Source organism: Lissotriton helveticus, chromosome 8 (assembly GCF_964261635.1).
Source record: "Lissotriton helveticus chromosome 8, aLisHel1.1, whole genome shotgun sequence".
NCBI classification, from domain to species: domain Eukaryota; kingdom Metazoa; phylum Chordata; class Amphibia; order Caudata; family Salamandridae; genus Lissotriton; species Lissotriton helveticus.
In genome coordinates this window covers 1,228,656,861-1,228,683,287 of record NC_136069.1, presented here as the reverse complement: position 1 = coordinate 1,228,683,287, position 26,427 = coordinate 1,228,656,861, and the positions used below count along the sequence as shown (strand labels likewise).

Here is a 26,427-nt window from a genome sequence, read left to right as displayed (position 1 = left end):
TTGCCAGTACTGATACCTTATTCATGCTCATTCATTTTCGGAGGGCCATATTGAAAGTCCAACAACATGTGCCACAGACCACTTTTTCAGCCTGAAATGTATCCTTTTCTTTATTTCAATTTGTTTTTTACATATAAAAAATGCACATTCTACAATTCTTCAAACCATTACACGTTGCACCTCAACAACACCTTCTAGTTAAAATACACTCTCATACTACTCAAACATTCCTCCCACTTCACCCCATTCCATACATATTTATGTTCTATCCTCACTCACTCACCACATCACCAGCATTCACCCTATACAGAAATCGATCGGTTTCTCTTTTGAACCTATCAACTAAATGCCATAGAAAAAGAATTACAACAAAAATGTACTGTGTCAAACAATTTCAACTTTCTACACAATTCTTATGGCCAAAAGAAAGCAGGTCTACGCGTTTTAAACCCCTTTAGTTCGCGGGGTTCTCATCAGGACCTAAAAGCTGGAAACAAACAAACAGAAAAACTCTTTCAGTGACTGTAGATGCCCAGGCCAGCCTCCCATTGCTCTCTGTTAGCCTTTGGCAGATTTCGCTTACCTTCAACCTTGTCTAAATTGTCCAATCTAACAAGCTCAGAAATATCACCTAAATCAAGAAAAGACACAAATCGAAAACACAGACCTTTAGTAATTCTAATCTGCACTGCACTCTCTTTGTCTCACGGTACATTTAAAGAGGCATAGTTGTCTTACATGTATATCTCTCAGGACCCTCCTCTCGTTTGGATCCTCCGTTCTCAGCCGAGAATTCCTAAAACACAACAAAGCCCTTCTCTTAGGACACCCATTTCTCGAGTAGCTCAAGAGTGTGCGCTCAGTGTTACAAACTTTTTGGTACTTACTTGGGCGGTGGGATTGTGTCGTCTCCACTCGTCCTCATTAGTTTATTTTGTAAAGATCTAAGGGGCAGAACCTGCAGTATCAAAAAGCGAGCATGTGAAGACCGTGCATCACAACTTACTTCGCCAGAAAGAAGTCTATACGGAGTCTTTTGTTTGAACCCTACCTCTTTAGTTGATGGACCAGTCCTCAGTGCCTCCGTGTGCTGCTACGATTTCTCCGGCCGCGATATCGGTGCGTGTATGGTGGATACACTAGCATTCAGATGTCTTAAACTCGCCGCACTTCGAGTTTCTGCATTTCTGGGAGTTGTAGTGCTGCTCCTTACAGAGGGGAAAACTTAATTGTTTGTGTGGCATACTATAGCACCCTGCTTCTGTTGTATAACTATCTCAGGCGGACAAAGTTATATTCCAACCGTTTCAACCATTAGTTTTCGGCTTGTCATTTTCCGCATTCCCAATCGATCTCTGTGCGCTTAGCTCTTCTGGTAATTGTGGTTCCCTGCTTGTATTTGGAAAACTTTATTCATAACTGTATTCTCCGTATCCGTATAGGAGGCATAGATGGGCCCTTGGTCTGTTGGACTTAAATCTAAACCAGCATTCAAACTGTGCGGTCTATTACCCAATGCTATATCTTTACATTTAGATGGTCGTGTCAGCTTGGTAGCACGCTTGTGATCCTTCTAATTTATTCTCAGTGGATGAATGGACTGCTGGAGGTGGCCATAAAAAAAAACACGCTATCCTGTGCCGCACTTCCTTATGTTACCTTAATCAAGCTTTCAGCTTAATTTATAGATTTCTGATAATTCGTTTAGCCCGTCAACTGCTGTATTAAATTTGACTATTAGCATGGCTTCTCTCCTAGAGAGTTTCATCTCTATATCTCCGCCCCTGGGGTCCTGTTCGACTTTAGATATGACGGTCCATTTCAAATCCCTTTCTGTGTGATTGTTTAGCCTCCAGTGATTGACCAGCGGCTCCGATTTAATATTTTTTTTTATTCTTGATTTCTGCTGCGAAATTCTGAATCTCACCTCTTGATTAATTTTTCCTACTTACAACATTTTGCTATCCCGGACCCGGTGGAGGAGGGTAGATCAGAGGACACATGCACGACGCTGCAATCCTTTCACATACAGGAGCACTGTTGAAGCCTGGGGACCACAAATAGTAGGTAGATCCAGGCAGGTTAAAGGAAAATTTGGGGTAAAAATATAACCCGAGTGTGCAATACTACATATGCCTTTTTCCTATAATTGTAGATAGCTTATTTTTTTTGTTTAGGTCCTGAAGAATCGCAGGGTTAGTACACCATTAGCGAGAAACATGTTGACCCACATACTCTATCGAGGACATGAATACGCACGAAAATCCTTCGGGCAAGTGCCTTGTACACTGTTTTTAACTAGGACAGGAGACCCCCAGAATAAAATGTTGTCCTTCTAGGTACTCCCAGTCTTATTTTACATCACTTCACTGCGTCTACACAATACAGGCCCTATACCCACACTTCACCACACGGCAGTTGGATAGAAGATCTCCGACAAAGAGCCCCTTTTTAGGGAGCCCGTTTGGTATTGCACAGCCAACCCAACGAGGAGCAGCACAGATGATGAAGCATGACACCTGAAAGGGTGTGTGAGGGCATTATGATCCAACATATGGATCCTCACCTATGCCCTTTCTAGGGTACAGTGCGATCCAGTCGCTTTTGACTCCAAATAGCATTTTTGATAGAGGAACAGCATAAAACCCATTTTTGTATGGTATCTATTGAGGCTTCTTTTATGCTGGACCTACCCACTCCTCCTTGAGTGGGAAATAGGCCTTCTGTCTCTTTCTTTGATACTTAATCCTTCTGATTTATTCTCAGTGGATGAATGGACTGCTGGAGGTGGCCATCAAAAACCCACGCCATCCTGTGCCGGACTTCCTTATGTTGTCTTAATCAAGCTTTTAGCTTAATTTATAGATTGCTGATAATTCGTTTAGCCCGTCAACTGCTCTATTAAATTTGACTATTAGCATGGCTTCTCTCCTGGAGAATTTTGTCTCTATATCTCCACCCCTGGGGTCCTGTTCGACTTTAGATATGACAGTCCATTTCAAATCCCTTTCTGTGTGATTGTTTAGCCTCCAGTGTTTGACCAGCGGTGCTGTTTGAATGTTCTTTTTGATTCTTGATTTGTGCAGCAAAATTCTGAATGTCACCTCTTGATTAGTTTTTCCTACTTACAACATTTAGCACGGGCATCTTATTCCATAGATTACATTTCTTGATTTGCAATTGGTAAACGCCTCGTGTTTCCAATGTGTCAAGTTATGTGTAAACAAAACTCCTTCTTCGGTGGCGGCACAACAAATGTAAGTCCCACATTTATGGTGGCCTAGCACTGGAGGAAGGCCTACATAGTCTCTCACTGAAATCTGTTTGGTTTGAGGCAATGCTGCACTAACTATTTGGTTGGCAATACTGCGATCATTTTTTAATGCATAAGGAGAATTGTTATATAGCGTTTGGTTCAAATTTTTCACTAAGTGCCAATTTTGGTTTATCACTTTCTTAAGAAGATTGGAATTTGGGCAGACTGTAGACACACACACAATTCTGTCTACTGATGGTCTTATCCTTTTTTCCAAGAGGACTTCTCTAGGGGTCCACCATGCCCTTTTCATTGCCCTTTTTAATAGTTTTTTCGGATACCCACATTCTTTCAGGTTCTCTGACAACTTTGTGGCATGGAGTATGTATTCATATTTATAGTAACAGTTCCGTCTTACTCTGAGGAATTGCCCATAGGGCAAATTTTCCTTCAGGTTCCTAGGATGGTTGCTCGAAAAATGTAAGGCTTTGTTGCGGTCTGTTTGTTTTTTGAAAAGGGTTGTGACTAAACCCCCTTCTTCAGGGTACACTTCCACATCAAGGAAAGCCATTTTTGCCTTCCAGTGATTCATACTGAACTTAATGTCTTCTGTTCTATTGTTCAACCATTCATGGAATTCACAGACTTTCTTCGTTGCCAGTCCATACCATAAAAACGTCGTCTAGATAACGGCTCCAGTTCCCGATGAACTTCGAAAAAGGATTATCTTTATACACAAATTTCTCTTCATATTTGGCCATTAATAACACGGCTATCTCAGGGGCAAAAAGACAGCCCATCGCTACTCCTTTCACTTGGTAGTAGAACTCACCATTAAAATTAAAATAGTGTGAAGCTTGCCAGTTCATTATGAATTCCTTTGGTACATGTATTGGTCTTTCTCTGCTTTCAAGGAAGGAAAAAATTACTGCCAGGCCTTCATCCTGGGGTATCTGAGTGTATAACGACACCATGTCCAGTGCCACTAGATGATGTAGGTTTTTCTCAAACTCGATTGGTCTCGACTTGAGGCATGGATGGTTTCAAAAAATTATCTACGAATTTTGAGATTGGCTGAATCAGTGATTCACACCCAGAAACAATGGGTCTTCCAGGTGGATAGAAGAACAGAAGACATTAAGTTTAGTATGAATCACTGGAAGACAAAAATGGCTTTCCTTGATGTGGAAGTGTACCCTGAAGAAGGGGGTTTAGTCACAACCCTTTTCAAAAAACAATCAGACCGCAACAAAGCCTTACATTTTTCGAGCAACCATCCTAGGAACCTGAAGGAAAATTTGCCTTCCGGGCAATTCCTCAGAGTAAGACGGAATTGTTACTATAAGGATAAGTACATACTCCATGCCACAAAGTTGTCAGATAACCTGAAAGAACATGGGTATCTGAATTTTTTTTTAAAAAGGGCAATGAAAAGGGCATGGTGGACCCCTAGAGAAGTCCTCTTGGAAAAAAGGATAAGAGCATCAGTAGACAGAATTGTGTGTGTGTCAACATTCTGCCCAAATTCCAATGTTCTTAAGAAAGTAATAAACCAAAATTGGCACTTAGTGAAAAATTTGAATCAAACGCTATATAACAATCTTCTTTTTGCATTCAAAAAAGATCGCAGTATTGCCAACCAAATAATTCATGCAGCATTGCCTCAAACCAAACAGATTTCAGTGAGAGACTACGTAGGCCTCCCTCCAGTGCTAGGCCACCATAAATGTGGGACTTGCATTTGTTGTGCCACCACCGAAGAAGGAGTTTTGTTTACACATAACTCGACACATTGGAAACACGAGGCGTTTACCAATTGCAAATCAATAAAAGTAATCTATGGAATAAGATGCCCGTGCAAAATGTTGTACGTAGGAAAAACTAATCAAGAGGTGACATTCAGAACTTCGCAGCACAAATCAAGAATAAAAAAAAACATTCAAATGGCACGGCTGGTCAATTACTGGAGGCTAAACAATCACACAGAAAGGGATTTGAAATGGACCGTCATATCTAAAGTCGAACAGGACCCCAGGGGCAGAGATATAGAGATGAAACTCTCCAGGAGAGAAGCCATGCTAATAGTAAAATTTAATACAGCAGTTGACGGGCTAAACGAATTATCAGACATCTATAAATTAAGCTGAAAGCTTGATTAAGACAAGATAAGGAAGTCCGGCACAGGATGGCGTAGTTATGGCCACCTCCGGCAGTCCATTCATCCGCTGAGAATAAATCAGAAGGATCACAAGCGCGCTACCAAGCTGACACGACCATCTAAATGTAAAGATATAGCATTGGGTAATAGACCGCACAGTTTCAATGCTGGTTTAGATTTGAGTCCAACAGACCAAGGGCCCATCTATGCCTCCTATACGGATACGGAGAATACAGTTATGAATAAAGTTTTCCAAATACAAGCAGGGAACCACAATTACCAGGAGCGCTAAGCACACAGAGATCGATTGGGAATGCGGAAAATGACAAGCCGAAAACTAATGGTTGAAACGGTTGGAATAGAACCATGTCCGCCTGCGATATTTATACAACAGAAGCAGGGTTCTATAGTATGCCACGCAAAGAATTAAGTTTTCACAACTGTTGCACTACAACTCCCAGAAACGCCGAAACCGGAAGTGCGGCGCGTTTAAGACATCTGAATGCCGGCGTATCCACCATACACGCACCGACTCCGCGGCAGGAGAAATCATAGCGGCACACAGAGGCACTGAGGACTGGTCCCTCAACTAAGGAGGTAGGCTTCAAACAAAAGACTCCCTATAGACTTCTTTCTGGCGAAGTAACTCGTGACGCACTGTCTTCACATACTCGCTTTTTGATATGGTTCTGCCCCTTAGATCTTTACAAACTAAACAAACGAGGACGAGTGGAGATGACACGATCCCACCGCCCAAGTAAGTACCAAAAAGTTTGTAACACTAAGAGCACACTCTTGGTCTAATCGAGAAATAGGTGTTCAAAGGGCTTTGTTGTGTTTTAGGAATTTTCGGCTGAGAACGGAGGATCCAAACGAGAGGAGGGTCCTGAGAGATATACATGTAAGACAACTATGCCTCTTTAAATGTACCGTGAGACAAAGAGAGTGCAGTGCAGATTAGAATTACTAAAGGTTTGTGTTTCGATTTGTGTCTTTTCTTGATTTAGGTGATATTTCTGAGCTTGTTAGATTGGACAATCTAGGCAAGGTTGAAGGTAAGCGAAATCTGCCAAAGGCCAACAGAGAGCAATGGGAGGCTGGCCTGGGCATCTACAGTGACTGAAAGAGTTTTTCTGTTTGTTTGTTTCCAGCTTTTAGGTCCTAATGAGAACCCAGTGAACCGAAGGGGTTTGAAACACGTAGGCCTGCTTTCTTTTAGCCATAAGAATTGTGTACAAAGTTGAAATTGTTTGAGACAGTACATTTTTGTTGTAGTTCTTTTTCGATGGCATTTAGTTGAAAGGTTCAAAAGAGAAACCAATCGATTTCTGTTTAGGGTAAATGCTGGTGATGTGGTGAGTGAGGACAGGACATGTGTATGTATGGAATGGGATAAAGTGGGAGGAATGTTTGAGTAGTATGAGAATGTATTTTAACTAGAAGATGTTTTTGAGGTGCAACGTGTAATGGTTTGAAGAATTGTAGAATGTGCATTTTTTATATTTAAAAAACAAATTGAAGTAAAGGATTAATTTCAGACTGAAAAAGTGGTCTGTGGCACATGTTGTTGGACTTTCAATATGGCCCTCCGAAAATGAATGAGCATGAATAAGGTATCAGTACTGTGTAGTTCTTTGGTGTATATTTTACAGCGTGGAGCAGTAATCTTTTTTCTCCCCCACCGGCACGCGTTGTATAGGGTGATGAGATATATTGTTGTTAGATAGCACTTAATGTTAGCTGATGTTTCTAAGAGACCGCTTGGGCTAGTCTTACTGCCTCTTCCTAACAGACACATGATGGCTGTCTGCTTCCCCAAGCTGGCCCTATTTCTTCCATTGGAACTCGAAAACCTTAAACAATTCCATTGCAAGCCCCTCGAACAATTACCTTCTATCCAAAGTGGCTGTTTCCAACTTTTTTCTTCTTTCCGTGAATCACGGTCTGAGATGTTGTGCTCCGAACACTTTCATTATCAGTGTATTTAACTTCCGGGTATCCTGTGCGTGACGTGCAAGGCTGTCTAAGAGTCACATGGCTTTAATCTGTTGATTGCTGGGAGGTGTAGTTTGCATCTCGATGATTTACAAAGGGACGCAACTTTATTAACATTATGGGTACAAGCGCTCCTAGGTGCTTGTCCAAACAACGCTTTGTATTTAATTTCTGGGTGCGTAACGTACAAGGCTGTCTAAGCGTCACATGGCTTTGCTCTGTTGAGTGCTGGGAGGTGTAGTTCAATCTCAATGATTCGAAAGGGACATCACTTTATTAGCATTGTGAAATAAGTTAGAACGCTCCTAGGTACTTATCCACAAAAGCGCTTTTGGCAATCTTTTTCTTTTTGTAGAGATTATATTTCCTGCTCATAAGGATCACCTTCGTTTTTTTCAGTATCCTAATCTATAGATTTCAGATAGTTCATTTAGGTCATCTACAGCCATATTAAATTTAACTATAAGCAGGGCTTCTCAATGAATTAATTTTTGCTCTAAATCCCCTCCACGGAAATCTTGTTCCACCTTAGACAATATTGTCCAAGTTAAATCCTTTTCTTGATGGTTAATACTCCTCCAATGGTTCACCAAAGGGGCTGACTGTACGTTTTTCTTAATTCTTGATTTATGTTGGGTAATTCTGTGGCACACCTCCTGATTTGTATTGCCAATATATAGTTTAGGGCGCAAGGGCATAAAATACTGTAAACTACATTTCTCGTTTTGCAATTGGTGTAAGTCGCATGTTTCCATTTTGTATTTTTAAGGGAAAACAGCACTCCTTCAATCTTTTTCTCACAGCAAGTTCTTCAATTGATGCCATGCCTTTTCTCAGTTAAAATTTAGGATCAATAGGATCATCGTCATAAAGGGATGCACATGGTTCCCCTGATAGCAGCGTCACCACTTCGGGCTTCCTGCCTCCCATCTTCACACTACGGCTCCCTCTGGAACGCCGCCCCATGGCTTGCTCCTCTTGGTTTGCTGATGTATTGTGGAGCAAAGACTTGCTAAATCAAGCCAAGTTTGATTGCCTCTCAGTCAGCTGGGTTCCTTTATCTGACATCTTGTTTTCTCGCAAGCGGATCTGGTGTGTTGCAATGTTGGTTGACTAGCAGTGCCCTTAGATTAATGGAGGTGAAGTTCAGCTCAGGTGTCCACACGACATCAGGTGGGAGATTCACAGGTTTTTTATTGAGGAGCTAGCAGTTGTGGTGTCTGCCCATATTTTGGCCACCCTGGACACTGGTGGAATCAAGCATCTGAGCTGAAGGTGCTTCTAGGCTGCAGGACTGTATTTGGGCCAGAAGTGGGCATTTAAGGCTCAAGTAGAGGGGCAGCGGGGAACTTGGTCCAAAAGCACCTGCAGCTGGTGAAGTTTTGGAGATGGTTGCTTTGGTTTGAGGGCATGTATGCATTAGGGTCCACTGGGCTGTACGTAGCTAAGTGACTTCAAGGATACTGCTCTCTTACATTCTAGCCAGCCTTTTTCTTATGCTGCAGTCTCCAACGCATATAAAACTGTTATCTCCGCAACATCCTCGTAACCCAGGTTAGCTGCTCAAAATTCCCTCTAAAGCCACAAGACCATTGAAGGGAGCCAGATCCTGCGGTCCTTCGGCCAAGGGAACTGTCCAGAATTACAAGAACAGATCAAATCTGCCATTATGGTGATGCATACATTGTCTTCGCCTATTTCATCTGAGGTAGAGGAGCTGCCATCACCTGTTCAAACCATCCTACAGGAAACTGCGTCCTGCGGCTGAGACAGTGAAAGAGATGGTGTCTGACTCTGATGTGATACTGAGCAATATGAGAGTTATGAGATTAATGAAGGAAAAGACTACAAGGCAACATAGGCTACTAAGAGTGAAGTACATTCTTTAGTGCAAGGGAGAGGAAATCATTCCTACTACAACCACCATAAGCACTCAGTTTAAAATGGAGAAGGCAGGGAGCCCCAAGCCACTGCAGCCAGAAAGATAATCATTGAGCTTGTTCCACTGTTTCATCAGAAGCCAACATTGAATCCAAATCTCACCTGTGAGCCTGTTTCTTCAACAACAAGAGTGGATATGGAAGGTAATGTGGAGATTGTTGTGGATCCAGAGCCTCCACTGAACAGCCATCTCTAAGCACTTGGCAGATTTCACCCATACCAGCACAGAATACGTATCTGTACGATGATAACATGGGATGACCTTCCTTGGAGCACTCATTTTTCCACATCCCAACTCTGATGCCATTGTTGGAGTAAATTCTGTTTGAAATCAAATCAGTCAAACAATAACAAATTGAAATGGCAAATTATATCTAAATTCATATGGCTAAAATCGAGGACCAAATGAAAAAATTAACAAACAGGATAAAAAAAATGGAGTAACAGGTATCCTTCTGCGAGAATAGACTATCTGAGTTTACTATGCAAACACAGCAGATAGAGAGGGGAATTACACTCCTACGTGATAAGAATGAGCAGTTGGAAGTGCTCTAACTTAAGAATCACAAGAGTTCCTGAGGGAGGGGATCAGAGTGTGGGGCCCATTTCCTTATTAGAATCTCTCATTCTGGCCCACATTCTGCCTGATTGCACGGACAATAACACGTGCTCAGAGTTCCTTCTTAGATTCCACAAAATGCCAAATATCCTCATACAATTCTAATCAATCTTTTGGATTTCAGTGTCAAGGAGCTGGTCTTAAATAAAGCTATCAAAGAAAAAAGGTTTTCAGTGCTAAATGAATGTACATTTAAAGTTATTACAGACATGACAGTAGAGACTGGACATAGTAGTAAAAACGTTAAAAATATGATCCTACATTTTCATGCTGCAGGGGTACAGGCACGCCTACTACAGCTGTCAAATCTGAAGGCTATCGCAAGAGGCCAATTTCATTAGTTTGAAAAGACCAAGAATGTGTAAAGTTTTTTAAATGTTTAAATGATATAAAAAATAGCCTAACACGTGGGGCCTGGCATGGACAGAGTTGGTTAGCATCTCAACTGTTGAGTTGACCATAGGTCTGGGCCCCTCAGTAGAAAGTGATTTTACAGTAATCCCAGAGGATCACTCACTGATGGAAGCAAGGATCTTTTCCATTTTTTATATCTGAGGTGGCGTGGACGGGACTTGGAGGGGTGGCGGGCAATTGATCATTAACAGGAGCCGAAAAGCCTAGGCACGTTGTCATGGTTCCAGGAGCCTTGCGTCTGTGCAGTGGTGCAGAAAACAGGAACTGGGTAGGGTTACCTGTCCGCATGGAGGAAGTGGAGTGGGGGCGGGGTCATTTGCGTTTGCAGGTGAGTAAAAAAGGATATTGGGCACTTTGTCACATTAGTACTATATACAATTTATGGAATAGAGAAGCACAATTGCACTTTACACTAAATGTTTTAGCTTTTTTCAACATGGAGAAGGGAAAATAAGTGTTGTTTGGTATAACCATGGTTGCAATTCAATCAATTCAGTCAAGGTATGTTTGAAAACAAGAGGTACTCTTATGTATGATGAACTGAAATCATTACTTTTAATGTCATTAGTTTAAATAATAAGCAGAAAGCTCACGTGATCGAATCCTGGATTTTAACAAATCATCTACAGGTTTATTTTAGGAAACACATATTTTGACTACAAAGTTCAATGCCTTTAAAATGTTTAAAACATGGGCAGGTTTTAACTGGTTTACATCTATTATTGCAGCTCATAGAGAAATTGCATTTTTTATTTCAAGGGGTGTATCTGCACAGATCCATTCATTGCAACACGGTAAAGAGGGCATACGGTGTCTGGTTAGTTGTACCATCACTTTCACCCGCCGCACTGTAGTGAGTTTGTTTGCCCATTCGAAGAAAACCCCATTTTCTTTTATTCTTTGGTAGAGCAATGAACTATTTGAGGGCAGGATTGGGGCTTGTCATTCCATGGAGAACTCATTTCCCTGAAGAGCAGGAATATACCTGTTTTTGTCAAATTTCACTCAGCAGCCCTCATATTGTTTCCTGACCTCCACTTCGGTTAAGTCCGTAGCTGTCACAATTATACCAAATGGGGATTTGGGCCAATTGGTATTCTAATTGCGTATTGGAGGTATTAATAGGGTCAAGATCCCAAGAAGGTGGGTATTCTAAAAGCTATGTAGGAAATTAAAGCTGGGTTAGGGAAAAAAAGCTGAATTTTGATAGAAATATTGATACCACCCCGCTCCAAGTGGCCTGGTATGCCTTCATAGCTTCAATATCGGCGCAATAGTCTCTTTTCTACAAAAAGACAAAATTCATTTAGATCCCAACTCATATCATCTATTGTCTCTTTTAAATACTAACAACAAATTGTACATGAAACGAATTGCAAATCGTTTTAATGCTGTCTTCGGTAAGCTAATTCGTAGTGACCTGAACAGTTTTATCCCTTGTTAACATCCTAATTCTTATACAGATAATTTAATGGAGGCCGTGGACATCTTTTCGGTTAAACAGGTACCCACAATCACTTTCTTTTTGATGCTGAAAAGTCTTTTGATTTGGTGGCCTGGGACACTCCTTATATTTGAGGGTTATTTGAATTTCCCACACATATTATACAAGCCATTGCTAGATTACATACGGGGGTGACAGCCAGACTGTTCATCAAATTAAAGGAAGCAGCCTGATTTTAAGTGAAGAGACGGACTAGGCAGGGTTGCCTTTCGTGATGTTTAGACAGAATATCGGAACCAAAAATATCGTTGGCCAAAATAGTGTGTTCAGAATATTGAGAACAAAAATATCTTGAAGGTAAGTAAAGTTTTAGTATATATCACTCCAAATATATATACCTTGACAATATATATATATATATATATATATATATATATATATATATATATATATATATATATATATATATATATATATATATATATATATCTTCAAAACATGTAGATGTGGAATGAAGAATAGTAAATCCATACACTACCTAGTTGCACTTACCTTCTCGATATTTGGTCCTTGTTATTTTCTACACAATATTCTGTCCACCCAATATTTTCAGTTCCAGTATTCTGTCAGTGCTTCGTTTGTCACCTACCTATTCACTCTCTTTTTAGAGCCTCTCTCAATTGTGATTGGAAATGGTTATATCATCCTTTCTCCTATGCCATCATATAGCTTGAATCAAATTGTACGCAGACAACATCACGTTGTTGTTTAAACCTGATAAATCATGCTCTACTCATATTCTACTCCATACTAGGCACTTGAGGTTATAAGATCAATAAACTTAACATGAAGCTATTATTAAATAATACCCCTTCCCAATTTAAAAACCTATTATTTTGCCTATTTTGCACAACACTCTCTCAGGTTTTTGAGTTGCAGCTGTTTGAACCGATCCAAGATAACGAGCTGATACAGATAATGCTGCAAGACTTCAATATTAACGCTATCCTACATCCTGGTAAAAGCTCCCCAAAAAGTAAAATGTAAAATGCTCCACTGGTTCCTTACAAGGACTACTCAGTTTTTTAACCATTTTCATATCCCATATGTTAAAACTTCAACTCGCCTTGAGGATTGGAATTTTAAAGACCAAGAGGTCATCAACTCAAGAACGATCTGCAATGGAAACAAAATGGGTTTTCCAGAATAAGAAATTTTCTTATAGAAGACAGATGGGAATCATGGTCTGGTATTGAAGGAGCAATTAGAGTAGATGAGAACATTATCTTTTGGTCCTTCAATATACTTCAGCTCTCTTTCAGAGAAAATTTACCTTCAACTATATGTAATAAGGAGAACTTGATTTTGAGACTGGTCAAAAAACAAACACCAAACGAAAAGCTGGGAATTGCAAGCACTATCTGGCAGACCTCAAACAGCCAAGCCTATATTTAAAAAAAAATAACAAATGGAATAAGCAATAAGATGTTTTTTCCCTGAAGAAACTTGGCTCAAGATTAATGAGTTCAATTTTTCCACTCTGAGGGGTACCAACTTCCTCAAAATTCAGTTTTATTCAACTTGGCTTATGTATTAGCCTCCTAACTTGGAAGGTAAAATCTGTCTGTCCAATAAGATTAACTGATCTAATGTTACTCTCTATACACGGCCAATTGGTCTCATGCCATATGGCAGTGTCACAGATTGAATGGTTTCTGGTGCTCCATATTTAAGGATCTTTATGAAATGTTTCTTATAGAAATTCCTAATAATGAAATGTTCCACCTATTGGAGTATTGTCCTATGCAGGGTGCAGCAAGGACATTTCAGAAGCTGATCTATGTAGAAATGTTTGTGGCCCACTCATTGATACTACAGAAGTTTAAAACTCCATTTGTCCCCTCTTTTAAGGAATGGTATGTTAAAATGTCCGTGTCAGACAATCTGCAGAACTCTGTGCCATGTATGTAGGTGCTAATTTTAAATTTGTGAATTGGTGGGGCACATTGTTTCGATGGAAATAATGTGGAATCGTCTATTATCATAAAATGATTATTATTAATTCACCATTGAATCACTAGAATTGCTGCAGTTCATAGAGGCAAGCAGGTTTTTGTATTCTTATGTAGTTCATTAAACACTGCGCTTTAGGCATAATGGAATACCATTTATCCAGATATTTCTATGAATGATGGCAGTTTATAAAGCGCTCAGCTACTCCACAAGGAGTGTCCCGGCGCTACCGAATCACACAATATTGTCATAGAGATGGTTTAACTCCCAAAGAGGCAAGTTTTCAACAGTTTTTTCAAATTCGTCAGGTCCAGAGAAAGTCTAAGGGGCAGCAGGAGTTTGTTCCATGCCTGTGCCCCCAGGAGGCTAAAGGATTTACCGCCCCTACGTGCCAGGTGCACCTTAGGGACACATGCATATACCACAGAGTTTGATCTCAGTGCTCTTGTCGGAGTGTTCCAACCGACACGTCTTCTGAGGTAGCTGGCCCCCTTGCCATGAAGAGCCTTAAAGAAAGTTACTATGGTCTTAAACTTTATCCGCTCCCTCACCGGGAGCCAATGAAGGGCTCTAAGGTGAGGTGCCATGTGGGACCTCGATTTTGGATGGAGAACAGCCCTGGCTACAGAGTTTTGCACACCTGAAGGTGTTGTAGGAGAAAATCAGGCAGACCCAGGTGGAGGATGTTCCCATAGTCTAGTCTGGATGTGATCACTGCCTGGATCACAATCCTCCTAGAGTCTAACGGGAGAAGCGGAATGTACTTTCTCACCATCCGAAGTAGTCCAAAACAGGTCCCCACCAGGGCCTGAACTTGGGAACGTAAAAAAAGAGCATTATCAATATGGATTCCCAGAGTCCTAACTGTGGATTGAGCCCCACTGGGAGTGGAGAATTATTCTGGGCACCATTGACTCCAGTCGTGCACTACGGGCAGCCTGAAGAAAATAATTTTTGACTTGTCAGAGTTACACTTAAGCTGGTTCTCCTACAGCCACCTGAGGACCTCTGTGAGGCAAGATCTAATCACGCCCCCATCAGACTCATTACCTCTGTTGCAAAAGAAAATCAGCTAAGTGTCGTCAGCATATGAAATTATCTTTGCACCATAGGTCTCCGCCAGTGTTGCTAGGGGAGACATTTACAGGTTAAAAAAGGGTAGGGCTGAAGCAGGAGCCCTGAGGGACTCCCACCTGTAAGCTGGGCATGGGAGAGAAAAAAGGGGGAGTCAAAACAACGTGGTCTCTGTCCTCCAGGTAGGATGCTAGCCAGGCTAGAGCCCTACCGCCAAAACCCATTTTTTCCAGCCTATCCAGAAGCCTTCTATGTGGCACCATGTCGAATACTGCAGACCGATCCAACAATATGAGGATCGCTCTGCCCCCCTGATCCAGCTTCTCCTTTAGATGTTCCGTCACTTGCAACAGAGCCATTTCAGTGCAATAATTAGCCCTGAAACCTGACTGAGTGGGGTGCAAAAGATTATAATTTTCAGAAAACTCCATAATTAGTTTGTTTACGTCCTTCTCCAGCACTTTTGAGAAAGCCAGAAGGAGGGAGATAGGCCTGTAATTTGTGGGTATGTGATGGTAAGCACTCAGTTTCTTTAGGAGGGGCAGGATTTTCACCTGTTTCCAGAGAAGCGGCATAATATCAGCTGCCAAAGAGGAATTCAAAGCCTTATTGATTTGTTGATTTATGGTGGGAGTAAGGGCTGGTAAAAGCTTTGTGGGCCATGCATCCACTGGTGAACCACATTTCAGGTTCATCAGATAGGAGAGTGAATCCCCAATTTCAATGGCCGGGAAGTGTAATAACTGAGGGCCTTGTGGGGGCTCCAAGGATGGAGGGGGCCTAATTGAATCCCCTTCCGTACTCAGCAAGGACATATTATCTTTGGATGACAACGAGAAGGACTGCTGGATTGTCACTATTTTGGCATGAATGGACTGGGCCACCAGGTGCGTCCAGTCCGCTGACAGTGGTGCTGCTTGACTGCTTGCCTTTGGAGCCGTAAAGGACTTCATGATCCCAAAGATCTCTTTGCTCTTATTTTTTGTAGCCGCAATTTTACTCTGCCAGTAGTTCATCTTGGCCTCTCTCACCATTTTATAGTGTACTTTTAAGGCCACCCTATAGGTATTCCTATCTTCCAATAGATTACGGTTACGCCACTTCCTTTCAAGCTTTTTACATTTACTTTTACTGATTCTTAGTGATTCATTGAACCAGGGAGCTGAAAGACATGCAATGTAAGGCCTATTAGGGTAGTTTTACCTAGGAGCTGTTTCAGAATAAGATTGTTTTTTTCATAGACAGTTGTTTTCATAGTGTTTCAGCACTTTAGATGTATTAGGCAGAGAGTGTCTTGCTATAGAGGGTCTTTGGACCTATATGTTCACATGAACGCTATTATATTCGTGTTCTGTCTATGTGTATTTTTAACAGTTTTGATGTGTGCTTCTGAAAGATAAATAGACTTATATATTAAAAAAAGAGGATACAAGTCTGTACAACAGACCCTTCTCATAGGATGATATTAACAAACATGAACACAAAAAGTTAAAATGTTTTCAGTAGTTGGACACTTTGAGTGATTTAGATGGCTCATTGGACTCTAAACTATGTTTTCTTTTTTGCAGAAAATAAGTTATACTCACTATGACATGCTCTATTTGTATACCTAATTGTATCTTATTGTACCCAGGATGCTGAAGCAATCAGTCAACTGCTACAGAAATCTGAAGCTGAAATAGAAGAAAAGAAAGAAGAAAATCGAACACTCGGTATCCTATTGGATCAACTCCAGGAAGAGAAGAGCCGACTTAGCAAGAAAATTGAAAAGCTTGAAAGAGAAGGTACTAAGAAGAATAATCAAATGAATACTTTATTGATGGCATCACCGACTTATTGATATATTTTTCATAACCGTCTGTATCGACATACATAATATGTAATATGTAAATTTTCACTACAAATATGTTTTAATATGTATATTAAGATAAAAGAAATGGTACTCATTTCTTATCTCAAAGCTGCCCATAACATAACTAGCATCAGCAATATTAAATACGATTGCGACATCCCTCATACCTTCTCAGTTGTTGAGTGCCGCATATTACCCACTGAGCAGTCAATTAATAGGGGATGATTCAATAAGGTAACAGGAGGCTGGAATCAGTGATACTCAACAAGGAACAGGTGCCTCCTGTACCATAAATTCTACCAACTACTTTAAAACTACAGAGTGCTTTCTTTGTCTGCAGTAAATAATTATTCTATTTATTTCATTTTTAACATTTGAATCGGACAGTACCTCTATTTTGAGCCCATCTTTCTGTAAACACCAAAACTCACAGTGCACATTTTGACAGTAACATTGATTTACTTATCATTTTTTAGTTGTTATCAAAGTTAACCAAATTATACAGTAAAATAATGAATTTGCTTTGTACACAACACAAATCTCTGTATTAAATAGATCTTTATACAATGCTACAAAAGGTCAAGCATATCAAACATTAACTTCTGTTGAGCATATTACCCACTAGCACACCACTCGCACTACCACTCCCCATTCCAAATGTTACTTTATTCAGCAGTAGTAATTAGGTCAAGACCAGAATTGGGATTCCCGTTGCAGTTCAGCAGTGGTGACCAGAGCGGAACACATCACCCCATCAGCCTTCTGTCCAAAATGCAGCATGATCATTCTGGCTGTGGTCAGGCTACTAAAAAAGGAGTCACTGCTCCTAAGCAGAGGGAAAAAGAAGGGAAGTAAGAGATACTCTCGTCATATGCTACTCTAATTGTGGGGGGCAGTGTGTCCTCATCTTGATGCCCTCACACACCCTGAAGGATGTCATGCTTCATCATTGGACTTTTGCTCCTCGTCGGGCTGGCACTGCAATGCCCTATGGGTCCCCCAAAAGGTCTCTTTTTTGGAGAACCTTTGATGAAGCAGTGTGGGTGCGTGGGTGTAAGTGTCAGGGAAGTCCTAGAAGGTGTATTAAAAAATGGCTGGAGGGAGAGTGATTAATTTTTATTCAGGTGATTCTTTAGTCATTATTAAAACAAAGTGTATGGTGCTGCTTTAAGGGGTATTATGTCCCTTGGTAGCTGGGTAACTATATGTTTCAAGTGGGCATATGTTCTAGTCAACATGTTTCACGCTTTAATTGTCTCAGAGGGAGATCCAGGGCGCTTGGACAGGACTGAGTGAGAAAGTTGCATCTACAGTGGCCCTAAAATTTCGGTGCCCCGGATAAATGAAGGGGTTAGAACTTCCCTTAGTAGGTAGGGTAAGATCCCATGAGGTCAGTGAGGGTCACTTGAATGCCTCACCTTTTGCAGTTTAGCTTAACCCCTTCCATGCTGATGACGGCCCCTGGCCGTCATGGCACACAGTGCTCGTGTGCTGATGACGGCTGGGGGCCGTCATGACCACGCCCGCGATGTGAATGTGCCGCACAGGAGCGGAATTCCGGGCAAGGGGTTAAATCACCTAGAAGCACATTTCTTGGGTATTAGTATGGCTTTATAAATTGCTGTTGCATTACATTTTACATTGCATTCTTTTCACAATATAAATAAAGGATGCAACTATTTCCAGCCAGAGGTATGCTATAGGTTTTCTATGTATACCATGCTGCTATTGGCCATTTCGCCACTGCCTTTTTCCACTAACTATTTGGTGTTCCCCTCTGTGATCGCCAGTGCAGCGCTTTATCTCTAGGAGCAATAACTAGGCCTGAATCTTATTTCCCACTTTTTTCTCCTTCGATAAGGCGTATAATCCCTATAGAATTGCTTCCATTTTTTTCAGTCTATTTAGTGTATGTTCCATATCCGCAACTACCCCTGTCCAAAGCTGTGCTAATACTGGACAGCTCCACACATGTGGACAAATCCAGCTTCAACTAAAGCACAGCGAGAGCAGCGCATGTTATCAATCTGCATTGTGATATTCAGGGCCTGATTTATATTTTGGCAGATCTGGTCCCACTGTCACTTTTCTGTCGGTTAATCTGTCCGCCTACTAGGCAGTCCACCCGCTCAATTTAGATGCTGGCAAGTTTATGGACGATAGTTGGACTGAGTGCCTCTTTCTCTGCCAAGATGTTCCTCCTGTATCAACGGAGTAATATGCAAAAGCATCTGTCAAAGGGAGTTCAGTCAATATTTCTGCCGGGCCAATCTCGATGTGCCTTCCCGTTGATGTAACTGTGGCAGTGTAGGAAAGTAGGGTCTGCTTTCATGGTTACCCCCACTTTTTACTTGGTGTCAGTCTGTTTTTGACCTAGTCTGACTGGGATCCTGCTAATTAGGACCCCAGTCACTGTGCTTTCTCCCTAAATTTACCATGGTAAGTACTTTTATACATACACAATTAGCTACTGCTGTCCCCCTATAAGTCCCTAGTATATGATACTAAGGTTCCCAGGGCATAGGTACACCAGGGGTCTCCCATGGTCTGCAGCATGTATTGTGCCACCCATGGGAGGCCATTTAAATGGTGACTACAGGCCTACCATTGCAGCCCATGCGAGTTGGTGCTTGCACCTCTCACAACAGATTTACATTTCTTTATATCTAAGGTCACTGCACTTAAAATCTATAATTCAACCCTATGGCAGGCTCTTCAATCCTGAGGGCAGGGTGCTTAGTTATAAGTGTGAGGGTGCCCGTGCTTGAACAGGACACCCCTAAAAACCCTGTAGTTGAGTCTCCAGGCTTTGTAAGTGCGGTTAGCCATTTTAAAACATATAGTAGACATCAGTCAATAAGAGACATCTAACTATATAGTGGCTGCGCCGCAACCGGTCATGTTTGGTATCAAACATGATGGAATCATACCCCAACACTGATTCTAATGTTGGAATTATGATCCCATGCACTGGGAGCTCCTTTGGGGTATCCCCCTGTACTCCCAGTAACTGCCTTTCAGGGTCTGCCACTAAGCTAGTGCTGCTGCCGACCACAAACACAATTCTGGCCTCCTCCTGCTGTGCCAGGCTCGTGCAGGGGAAGGTAGATCAATAGGTTTCCTGTCACAGGGAGGTGTGGCCACCACCCAAACAGGACTTAGTGTATTGGGCGTGCTTGCCAGTGCCACCAGACTGCTTCGAAGGGCACATTTGGTGCTTTCCTTCCATACTCCTGTTTGAGCCAGTTCAGAGAGTCATTGGCTCCTGCTCTGATACCAAACTGGACAGAGGACATGGGAGTATCCTCCCCTCTGTCCAGTCCCTCCTCTAGGAGTGACCCCTGAGTCATTCCAACCCTTTCCTTAGGGTATTTAAGGGCTTACCTGTGGGTGGCTTTTCAGATTCGTCATGGGACAAGACTCAAGCCTGAAACCACATCACTCTTCGACTGCCTGGACCCTTGGACTTCGCCTGATCCTCACAGCTGCAATGACAAGGTCACCGTCAACTCGTGTGAACCGTCCGACATTGGTGGGCATTGCTGTTCGATGCCATTCCTGAGTGGCATAGACTCTGTCCCCTCTGCTTGCAGATTCCTCAGTTCCAGAATCCACCCTTGGATTCCACCGGACCTCTTCTATGGAGGTTTCCGACATCTCTTCACACCTATGCACATGGCTTCCCTGGTGTGGGTAACCTGGTCTCCTGGTCATCCACAGGTGGGGTGGCTCTCCAACCTTCTGTCCTCCAAGGAAATTCTTCTATGGGGTCCTCTGGGAGGGGTCCTTCTGCAAAACTGCAACCGCAACTACTCAATTGACTTCCATTGGGCTCGCGGCAGTGTTCCCCCTCTTAACACAGCCTCTGTGGGGTGCCTACGTACTTACCTTGGGTGGTTTCTTGTGTTCAGGGCTCCTATGGGTCTTCTGGTTGAAGTCCCATCCTCTCCTGCAGTTCATATTTCAGTTTCGTAATATATGGTTTGGTCTCCCCCTGGGGACCACTGTATTTTGTTCTCCTTACCTTATGCAATTGAAGTATTGTTGTGTATTTGTGTTGTTGTCTCCGGGGAGGAGATATACCAATGTGTTAGTGAGTGTTGTGTAATAAATAGCATTATTTTTATATAAACACTGTGTGGTTCTTTTTCAGTTAACTAACACTACATGATTAAACTGGTAAAACAAGTTGCTTAGCACTCCTTCAAGATAAGCCTGAAGGCTGCTCTCAACAGCCACCCTCCTGGTGCTGGTGAAAATTTCCCACTATCCAGCATTCTCCTCAGTCTCCTAATAAAAATGATAACTCACTTGTGTGGGTGCCCAAAGTGGAGTCAGCCCAAAAAAATATAAAATGAAAAACTGAGGGGGAACCATAGTGGGTACAAAAAAGCAGGATTAAAAAAAAAAAATTTGGGGCTGATTGCATTTTTTTTTACAATTGATTAGTTATAATTATTTATAACTGAGATAATTCTCTCATGAACATTTTTCAAAGTAAAACAAATAAATAAGAAAAAGGGTTTTCAACAACAACACCTTGTGGCTTTGTTGCCCGTAGCTTATCTCCTAAACATAGTCCAAAGGGTAACCTCCGCAGCAAGGTGCATCTATTGGGCACAGAGTAGGTACCTCAAGGCTTTTTCTTGGGAGTGGTGGATTTGGGTTTGGCAGAGGTCAAGGATAGATAAGAAAAGAAACTGGAAGAAGTAAGGGTAGGAGGGGTGGTAGATGCTTTGCTTTTGGAGGCAGAGGTAGCTGGAGTGGGTGATGTGCTTGTGGCAGTTGCATGTGGGTCTCGTGTTATGTGTTTTTTTATGTATGTTTTTTGGCTGTTTGATATTCTGGTGAGTGTGTGTGTTTGCTTATGGTTTGTGTTTTGTGTGTAGGTGTGCCTTTGTGTGAGTGTGTATGGTTTTGATTAGTGTGTTGTGGTCGTTGGTGGTTGTGCTTGTGGGTGTAATGGTGGCTAGTGTGGTTGTGATTGTGGGTGTGGTAGTGGTTATGGTGCTTGAGGGTGTGGTGGTGGTTGTGGTGCTTGTGGGTGTGGGTGAGGTAGATGTTGTGGTGGTGGTTGGGGTGCTTGTGGGTGTGGTGGTGTTTGTGGGTATGGTGATGTTTGTGGGTGTGGTGCTTATGGGTGTAGTTTCAACAGTTTGTGAATGTTGTTTGTGTGTTTGTTTTTATGTGTGTGTGTGATTGTGCTTCTTGTGTCTGTTTGAGTGGGTTTATTTATTTATGCGATTTTATATAGCGCAAACTTTACCCGAAGGCGTCAGAGCGCTTTACATAGAACCCAGTTTCAAACATAAGGACTGACGGTCCAAAAAGAATTTGCAAATTTTTGACTTACATAAGAACCAGTTGAAAACGTACGGACTTAGGTTTACATGCGTTACAAAAAGGTACAAACAGAAAAAATTTCAAATGTACAAGAGATAGAGTCACACAAGGAGGAGATACAAATTGATAAACTCTAGGCATATACTAGTGAAATCTCTATCTACTTAGGGAGGGGATACACATGGATATACTCTAAGAGTCACATAGGCATGGTAGAGAGCAGAGCGGACTTCTGCATAAACTAGTGATTAGAGTTATCTCTATATACACAGGGAAGGGGTAAGACTGGATATACTCTAAAAGTCACATAGGAATGGTAGAGAGCAAAGCGGACCACTGCATATACTAGTGATTAGAGCTATCTCTATATACATAGGGAGGGGATACCCATGGATATACTCTAAAAATCACATAGGAGACTAGTCATTAGAGTTATCTCTATATACATGGGAAGGGATATGACTGGATATACTCTAAGGGTCGCATAGGAATGGTATATGGTGCAAGGTCTGAAGCAAATACCATTGGGTAGAGTTATTACAATAAGTCAAAGAGCAGAGTTCCATAAGTGTGGATGCAGTCACAGCACAAAGGGAGGGTGGGAGGGATGCAAGGGTATGGAGAGAAGGGGAAGCGGAGAAGGGAGGAGACATTTGAGGATCATCCACGGGGAGAAGGGTTAAAGGACGGGGGAATGGGAGGAGGGCTAGAGTCCAGAGAAAACTGTCCGAAAATAGCAGCAAAGTGTCGGTCAGGACAGAACAAAAGTCAAAAGGTCCAGCGGAGAAGGTGGGAGCCCAGGTGGGAGATGAAGCTGGAGGCCAGCCGCAGGCGCGTCGCCATCTTGGAGAGCTTGCGGTCATCCGGCTCGGTGGGCGTGAGAGTGCGCAAGGTGATGAAGGTGTTGGTGCGGTCACGCGTTGGCGGTGAGTCGCTGCCACGGCAGCCAGTAAGTTGTGTTTGTATTCAACTGCCCTGGAAGATGTGTGGGAGTCGGCGGCGGACCAGCAGGGGGGCAAGCAGTGTGGCCTCCGGGAGCCATGAGCCATGCTGTAGGGGGGAAGGGGTGAGTGATCCGGTGATCCGGCCCGTGTCGCAGGACCACAGGGCATACCCGAAGTGGCAGAGGCCCCCAAAACGGTAGTAGGACGAGTGGCAGGCAAGACAGTCTGAGACAGGGCTACAGGATAGGCAAGAGGCCGGTGAGAAGTTGGGGCGAGCCAGAGGAGGCGGCGATCGCCATCCGAAAGTCGCCGCCGGCCGCCATCTTGGAGTCAGGCAGGCGCCGGGAGGATTCCCTCAGTGGGGGTCGCCGTTAGAGATGGGCTAGATGGTGCTATGTCCCGGCAGCCGCTGTGACAATCAGCGAGAGTCTGGACAAGCTGGGGGAGCGCAGGTTGCAATCGTTGGCCTCCCAGCGGCGGGCAGTCGGCGGAGTCCATGGCGAGGTGCCGCCCGCCATTTTGAGCGCCGCCGCCGCCCTCTCCTCCTTCTCCTCGGGAGACCGGACCCGTCCGCCAAGCTAGGAGCGATCACCACTGCTCCGCAAATGCCCCACTCGCTCCTCTCCATGGGGGGAAAAAGGGCGAATCAGGAGAAGGGCTGTAGCAGCCTACAGCCAGGCCCGAGCAGCTCGTGAACCGGGAGCCGAGACGATCCACGTCCGCTCGGCTCCCGGCTCCTCCTCCTACTCTTTCTACAAAGAAGTGGGTGTGCTTGGGATTGGGGTGGGAGTTTGGATTTCAGTTGTGGAAGGGACCTTAGTTGGGGCAGAAGGTTGGGCTGGTTGGGTGGTTGGGGTGACTGAGGAGTCTGCTAATCCACAGAATGAATGCTAGTCACACACTGGCGAGAAAATTAGATTGTGCGTCTCTTGCTGGTGGCAGTGGAGGTCTTGCCATCCTCTCCTGTTGGTCCAGATGAATGTCCCCTGCTTAGGGGAATTGTTGGATCCAGAGTTGCAAGGAGTGAGGTGGCTGCAGGTGTTTCCTCTTGTGGTAGGGCCTCCCTTTCTGTGACTGAGGTAGATGTAGTAGAGGCCCAGATGTTGTTGGACCACAGAAAGGGGAGGCTGGTGCTGGAAAAGCCCTGCACATATGGGTGAAACACTCATGCAGCACCCCAGTCAGGGAGCCCAAATTCGAGTTCAGATTTTCCTTCTGAACATTGTGCTCCCTGTGCAACTGCTTCATCCCCGGAAACTCTGTAAGGACCTGACCCATCATGCCTTGGGACTGATTGAGGGATTCCAGGACTTGGTCGATGGTGGTCTTGGTGACAATAAACCCAGTGGCCTCCCTTTTCTGGCCTCCAGATTTCTTCTCACAAACCCTACCCCCACTGACCCAATGTGCCCCATCCCACTGCTTCCTGGAAGAATTGGAGGTGGTGGGTGTTGGATCAACAGAAGCCAAACCTGGGTGGCGCAGGATTTGCATGATGTACCCTTTGAACACAGGAAGTGGAGGTATCTGTAGGCTGAGGTGTGTGGTAACAGCTGGGGTGGGACTTGTTGGTGTGTTCCAAATGAGACTCACTGGAGCTTTCTGCCCAGGCAGACCAGATGGGTCAGCCTGCTCCTCATCATCCAGACTTGCAGTAGTGGATTCTTCACTGAAGGCTTGTTCCTGGACTGGAGTGGAGATATCATCAGTAGCAGCGGCAGATGGTGGACCAGAAACTCTAAGTGTTGAACCTATAATTATTCATTAAAAAAAAAGATTTTAAAAGTCTGGATTGAACATCAAATGTGTTTGAAGTAACCTAAAATAGTATTACAATGAATTACAAAAACAGTTTAAATTACAAACAAACTGACTTCAAAAAAGCAGGTAAAATAATGTCCTGAATGGAAAACAAATTAGAATGTACACATAAAATATACCAAACATTCACCACAATACAGTTGAGATGCGAAATGTGAATGAAACCATTCCAAGGCTTAGCAGGGTAAAATTCTGTAAGGTTAACAACTTTAAAGGATAAATAGCATTGTTATCATATAAGCTTTGCAAAGTACATTTATTAAAAAACAACTTATATTCAACATACAAATTAACATGAATTTAAATTTTAAGTCAACAACCTTTGATTTGTGAAACAAATTACATCAATTCAGTAAAATAACTAAACATTACAACATACAAAATTAAACAAAAAACATTTAAAAACATAGCAAAATCTAGAGGTTGATAAATACATAACACTTTACCATATGTGGAAATATGAAAGAAAAGAGTGAATGACCAAATTGCAATATTATTTTTATTCCAATTATACATTAACAACACTTTCAACATTGTAAATTAAACATCCCTAGTACAAATATGCAGTAAAAATGAACAGTCATTTACAATATAAAACACATATATGAATTATGTTATTAGGTGAAAAAACACTTACAAGCACCATAACATCATGTGAAATTCAATGGAGTTGAAAGATGTAATCTTAAATTCAATAAAATACATTCAAACAAACAAGCAAGGCAAAAAAAAGAACATGGAGAAAAACACACACATTGACAAAACATTAACAATTAGTAAAACAAGAGAAACAACAATAATGCTACAAATGTCCAAACAGCAACAGAAATAAAATTATATATAGTTTTATACATTTAGAAAAAGTGCAACACATTAGCAACCGCTATATTGAAAGCAAAAGTGACATTTTGGTTTAGTGACACATTCAAAAGAATAACTTACCAGTCTCCACTCTATCAGGGATTCCTGTTAAGCCTTCAGGGTGTAGGATCTGCAAGACCGTCTCCTTCCAGGGATATAGTTGTAAGGGTGCTGGGAGAACCACCACCAGTCTTCTGGGCCTCCAGGTGATCTTGGAGGCCAGGGAACATACTTCCCCCGCAGGTCATTCCGTCTCTAATTTCCTCTTGTGTGCGCAGGTTGTTTGCTACAGCATTCACTCTCTCAACTATTCTGGCCCACATTTGGTTTTTCTGAGCTATTTTATTTTGTACATGGACTCTAAACAATTGTGGCTCTGCTCTAAAAATTTCATCCACAATGACTAACAATTCTCCCTCAGTAAAACGAGGGTTACTCCTCCCTGCCATTATCATACAATAAACTTAAATACATTTGATAACCCACAGTGGAATGGCAAAGGAAGTGGAGTATGTTTTATAGTGTGGTATGCAGGTGAAATCAACTAGCCAAACCACATCAGGTGTGTGATGCCAGCATCCATCCAAAACCTACAGGAATAGTACAATTTTGAACGCGTCCCGCAACGGAATCCTGGCATAAGGACACCACTAGGGCAACACCAGCACATCTTAGAAATCTAAATAGGCTCA

General features: G+C 42.5%; 1 protein-coding gene across 3 annotated transcripts in view; it reads left to right on the top strand.

The window, feature by feature from the left end:
* The window catches only part of TSGA10 (testis specific 10), a 529,263-nt gene that overhangs the window by 126,825 nt on the left and 376,011 nt on the right, over window positions 1-26,427 (top strand). For all 3 annotated transcript variants that reach the window (XM_078658208.1, XM_078658209.1, XM_078658207.1), the window contains exon 4: window positions 16,548-16,698. In XM_078658208.1, coding sequence (XP_078514334.1) covers window positions 16,548-16,698 — 151 coding nt within the window. The remainder of the gene's footprint in view (window positions 1-16,547; window positions 16,699-26,427) is intronic.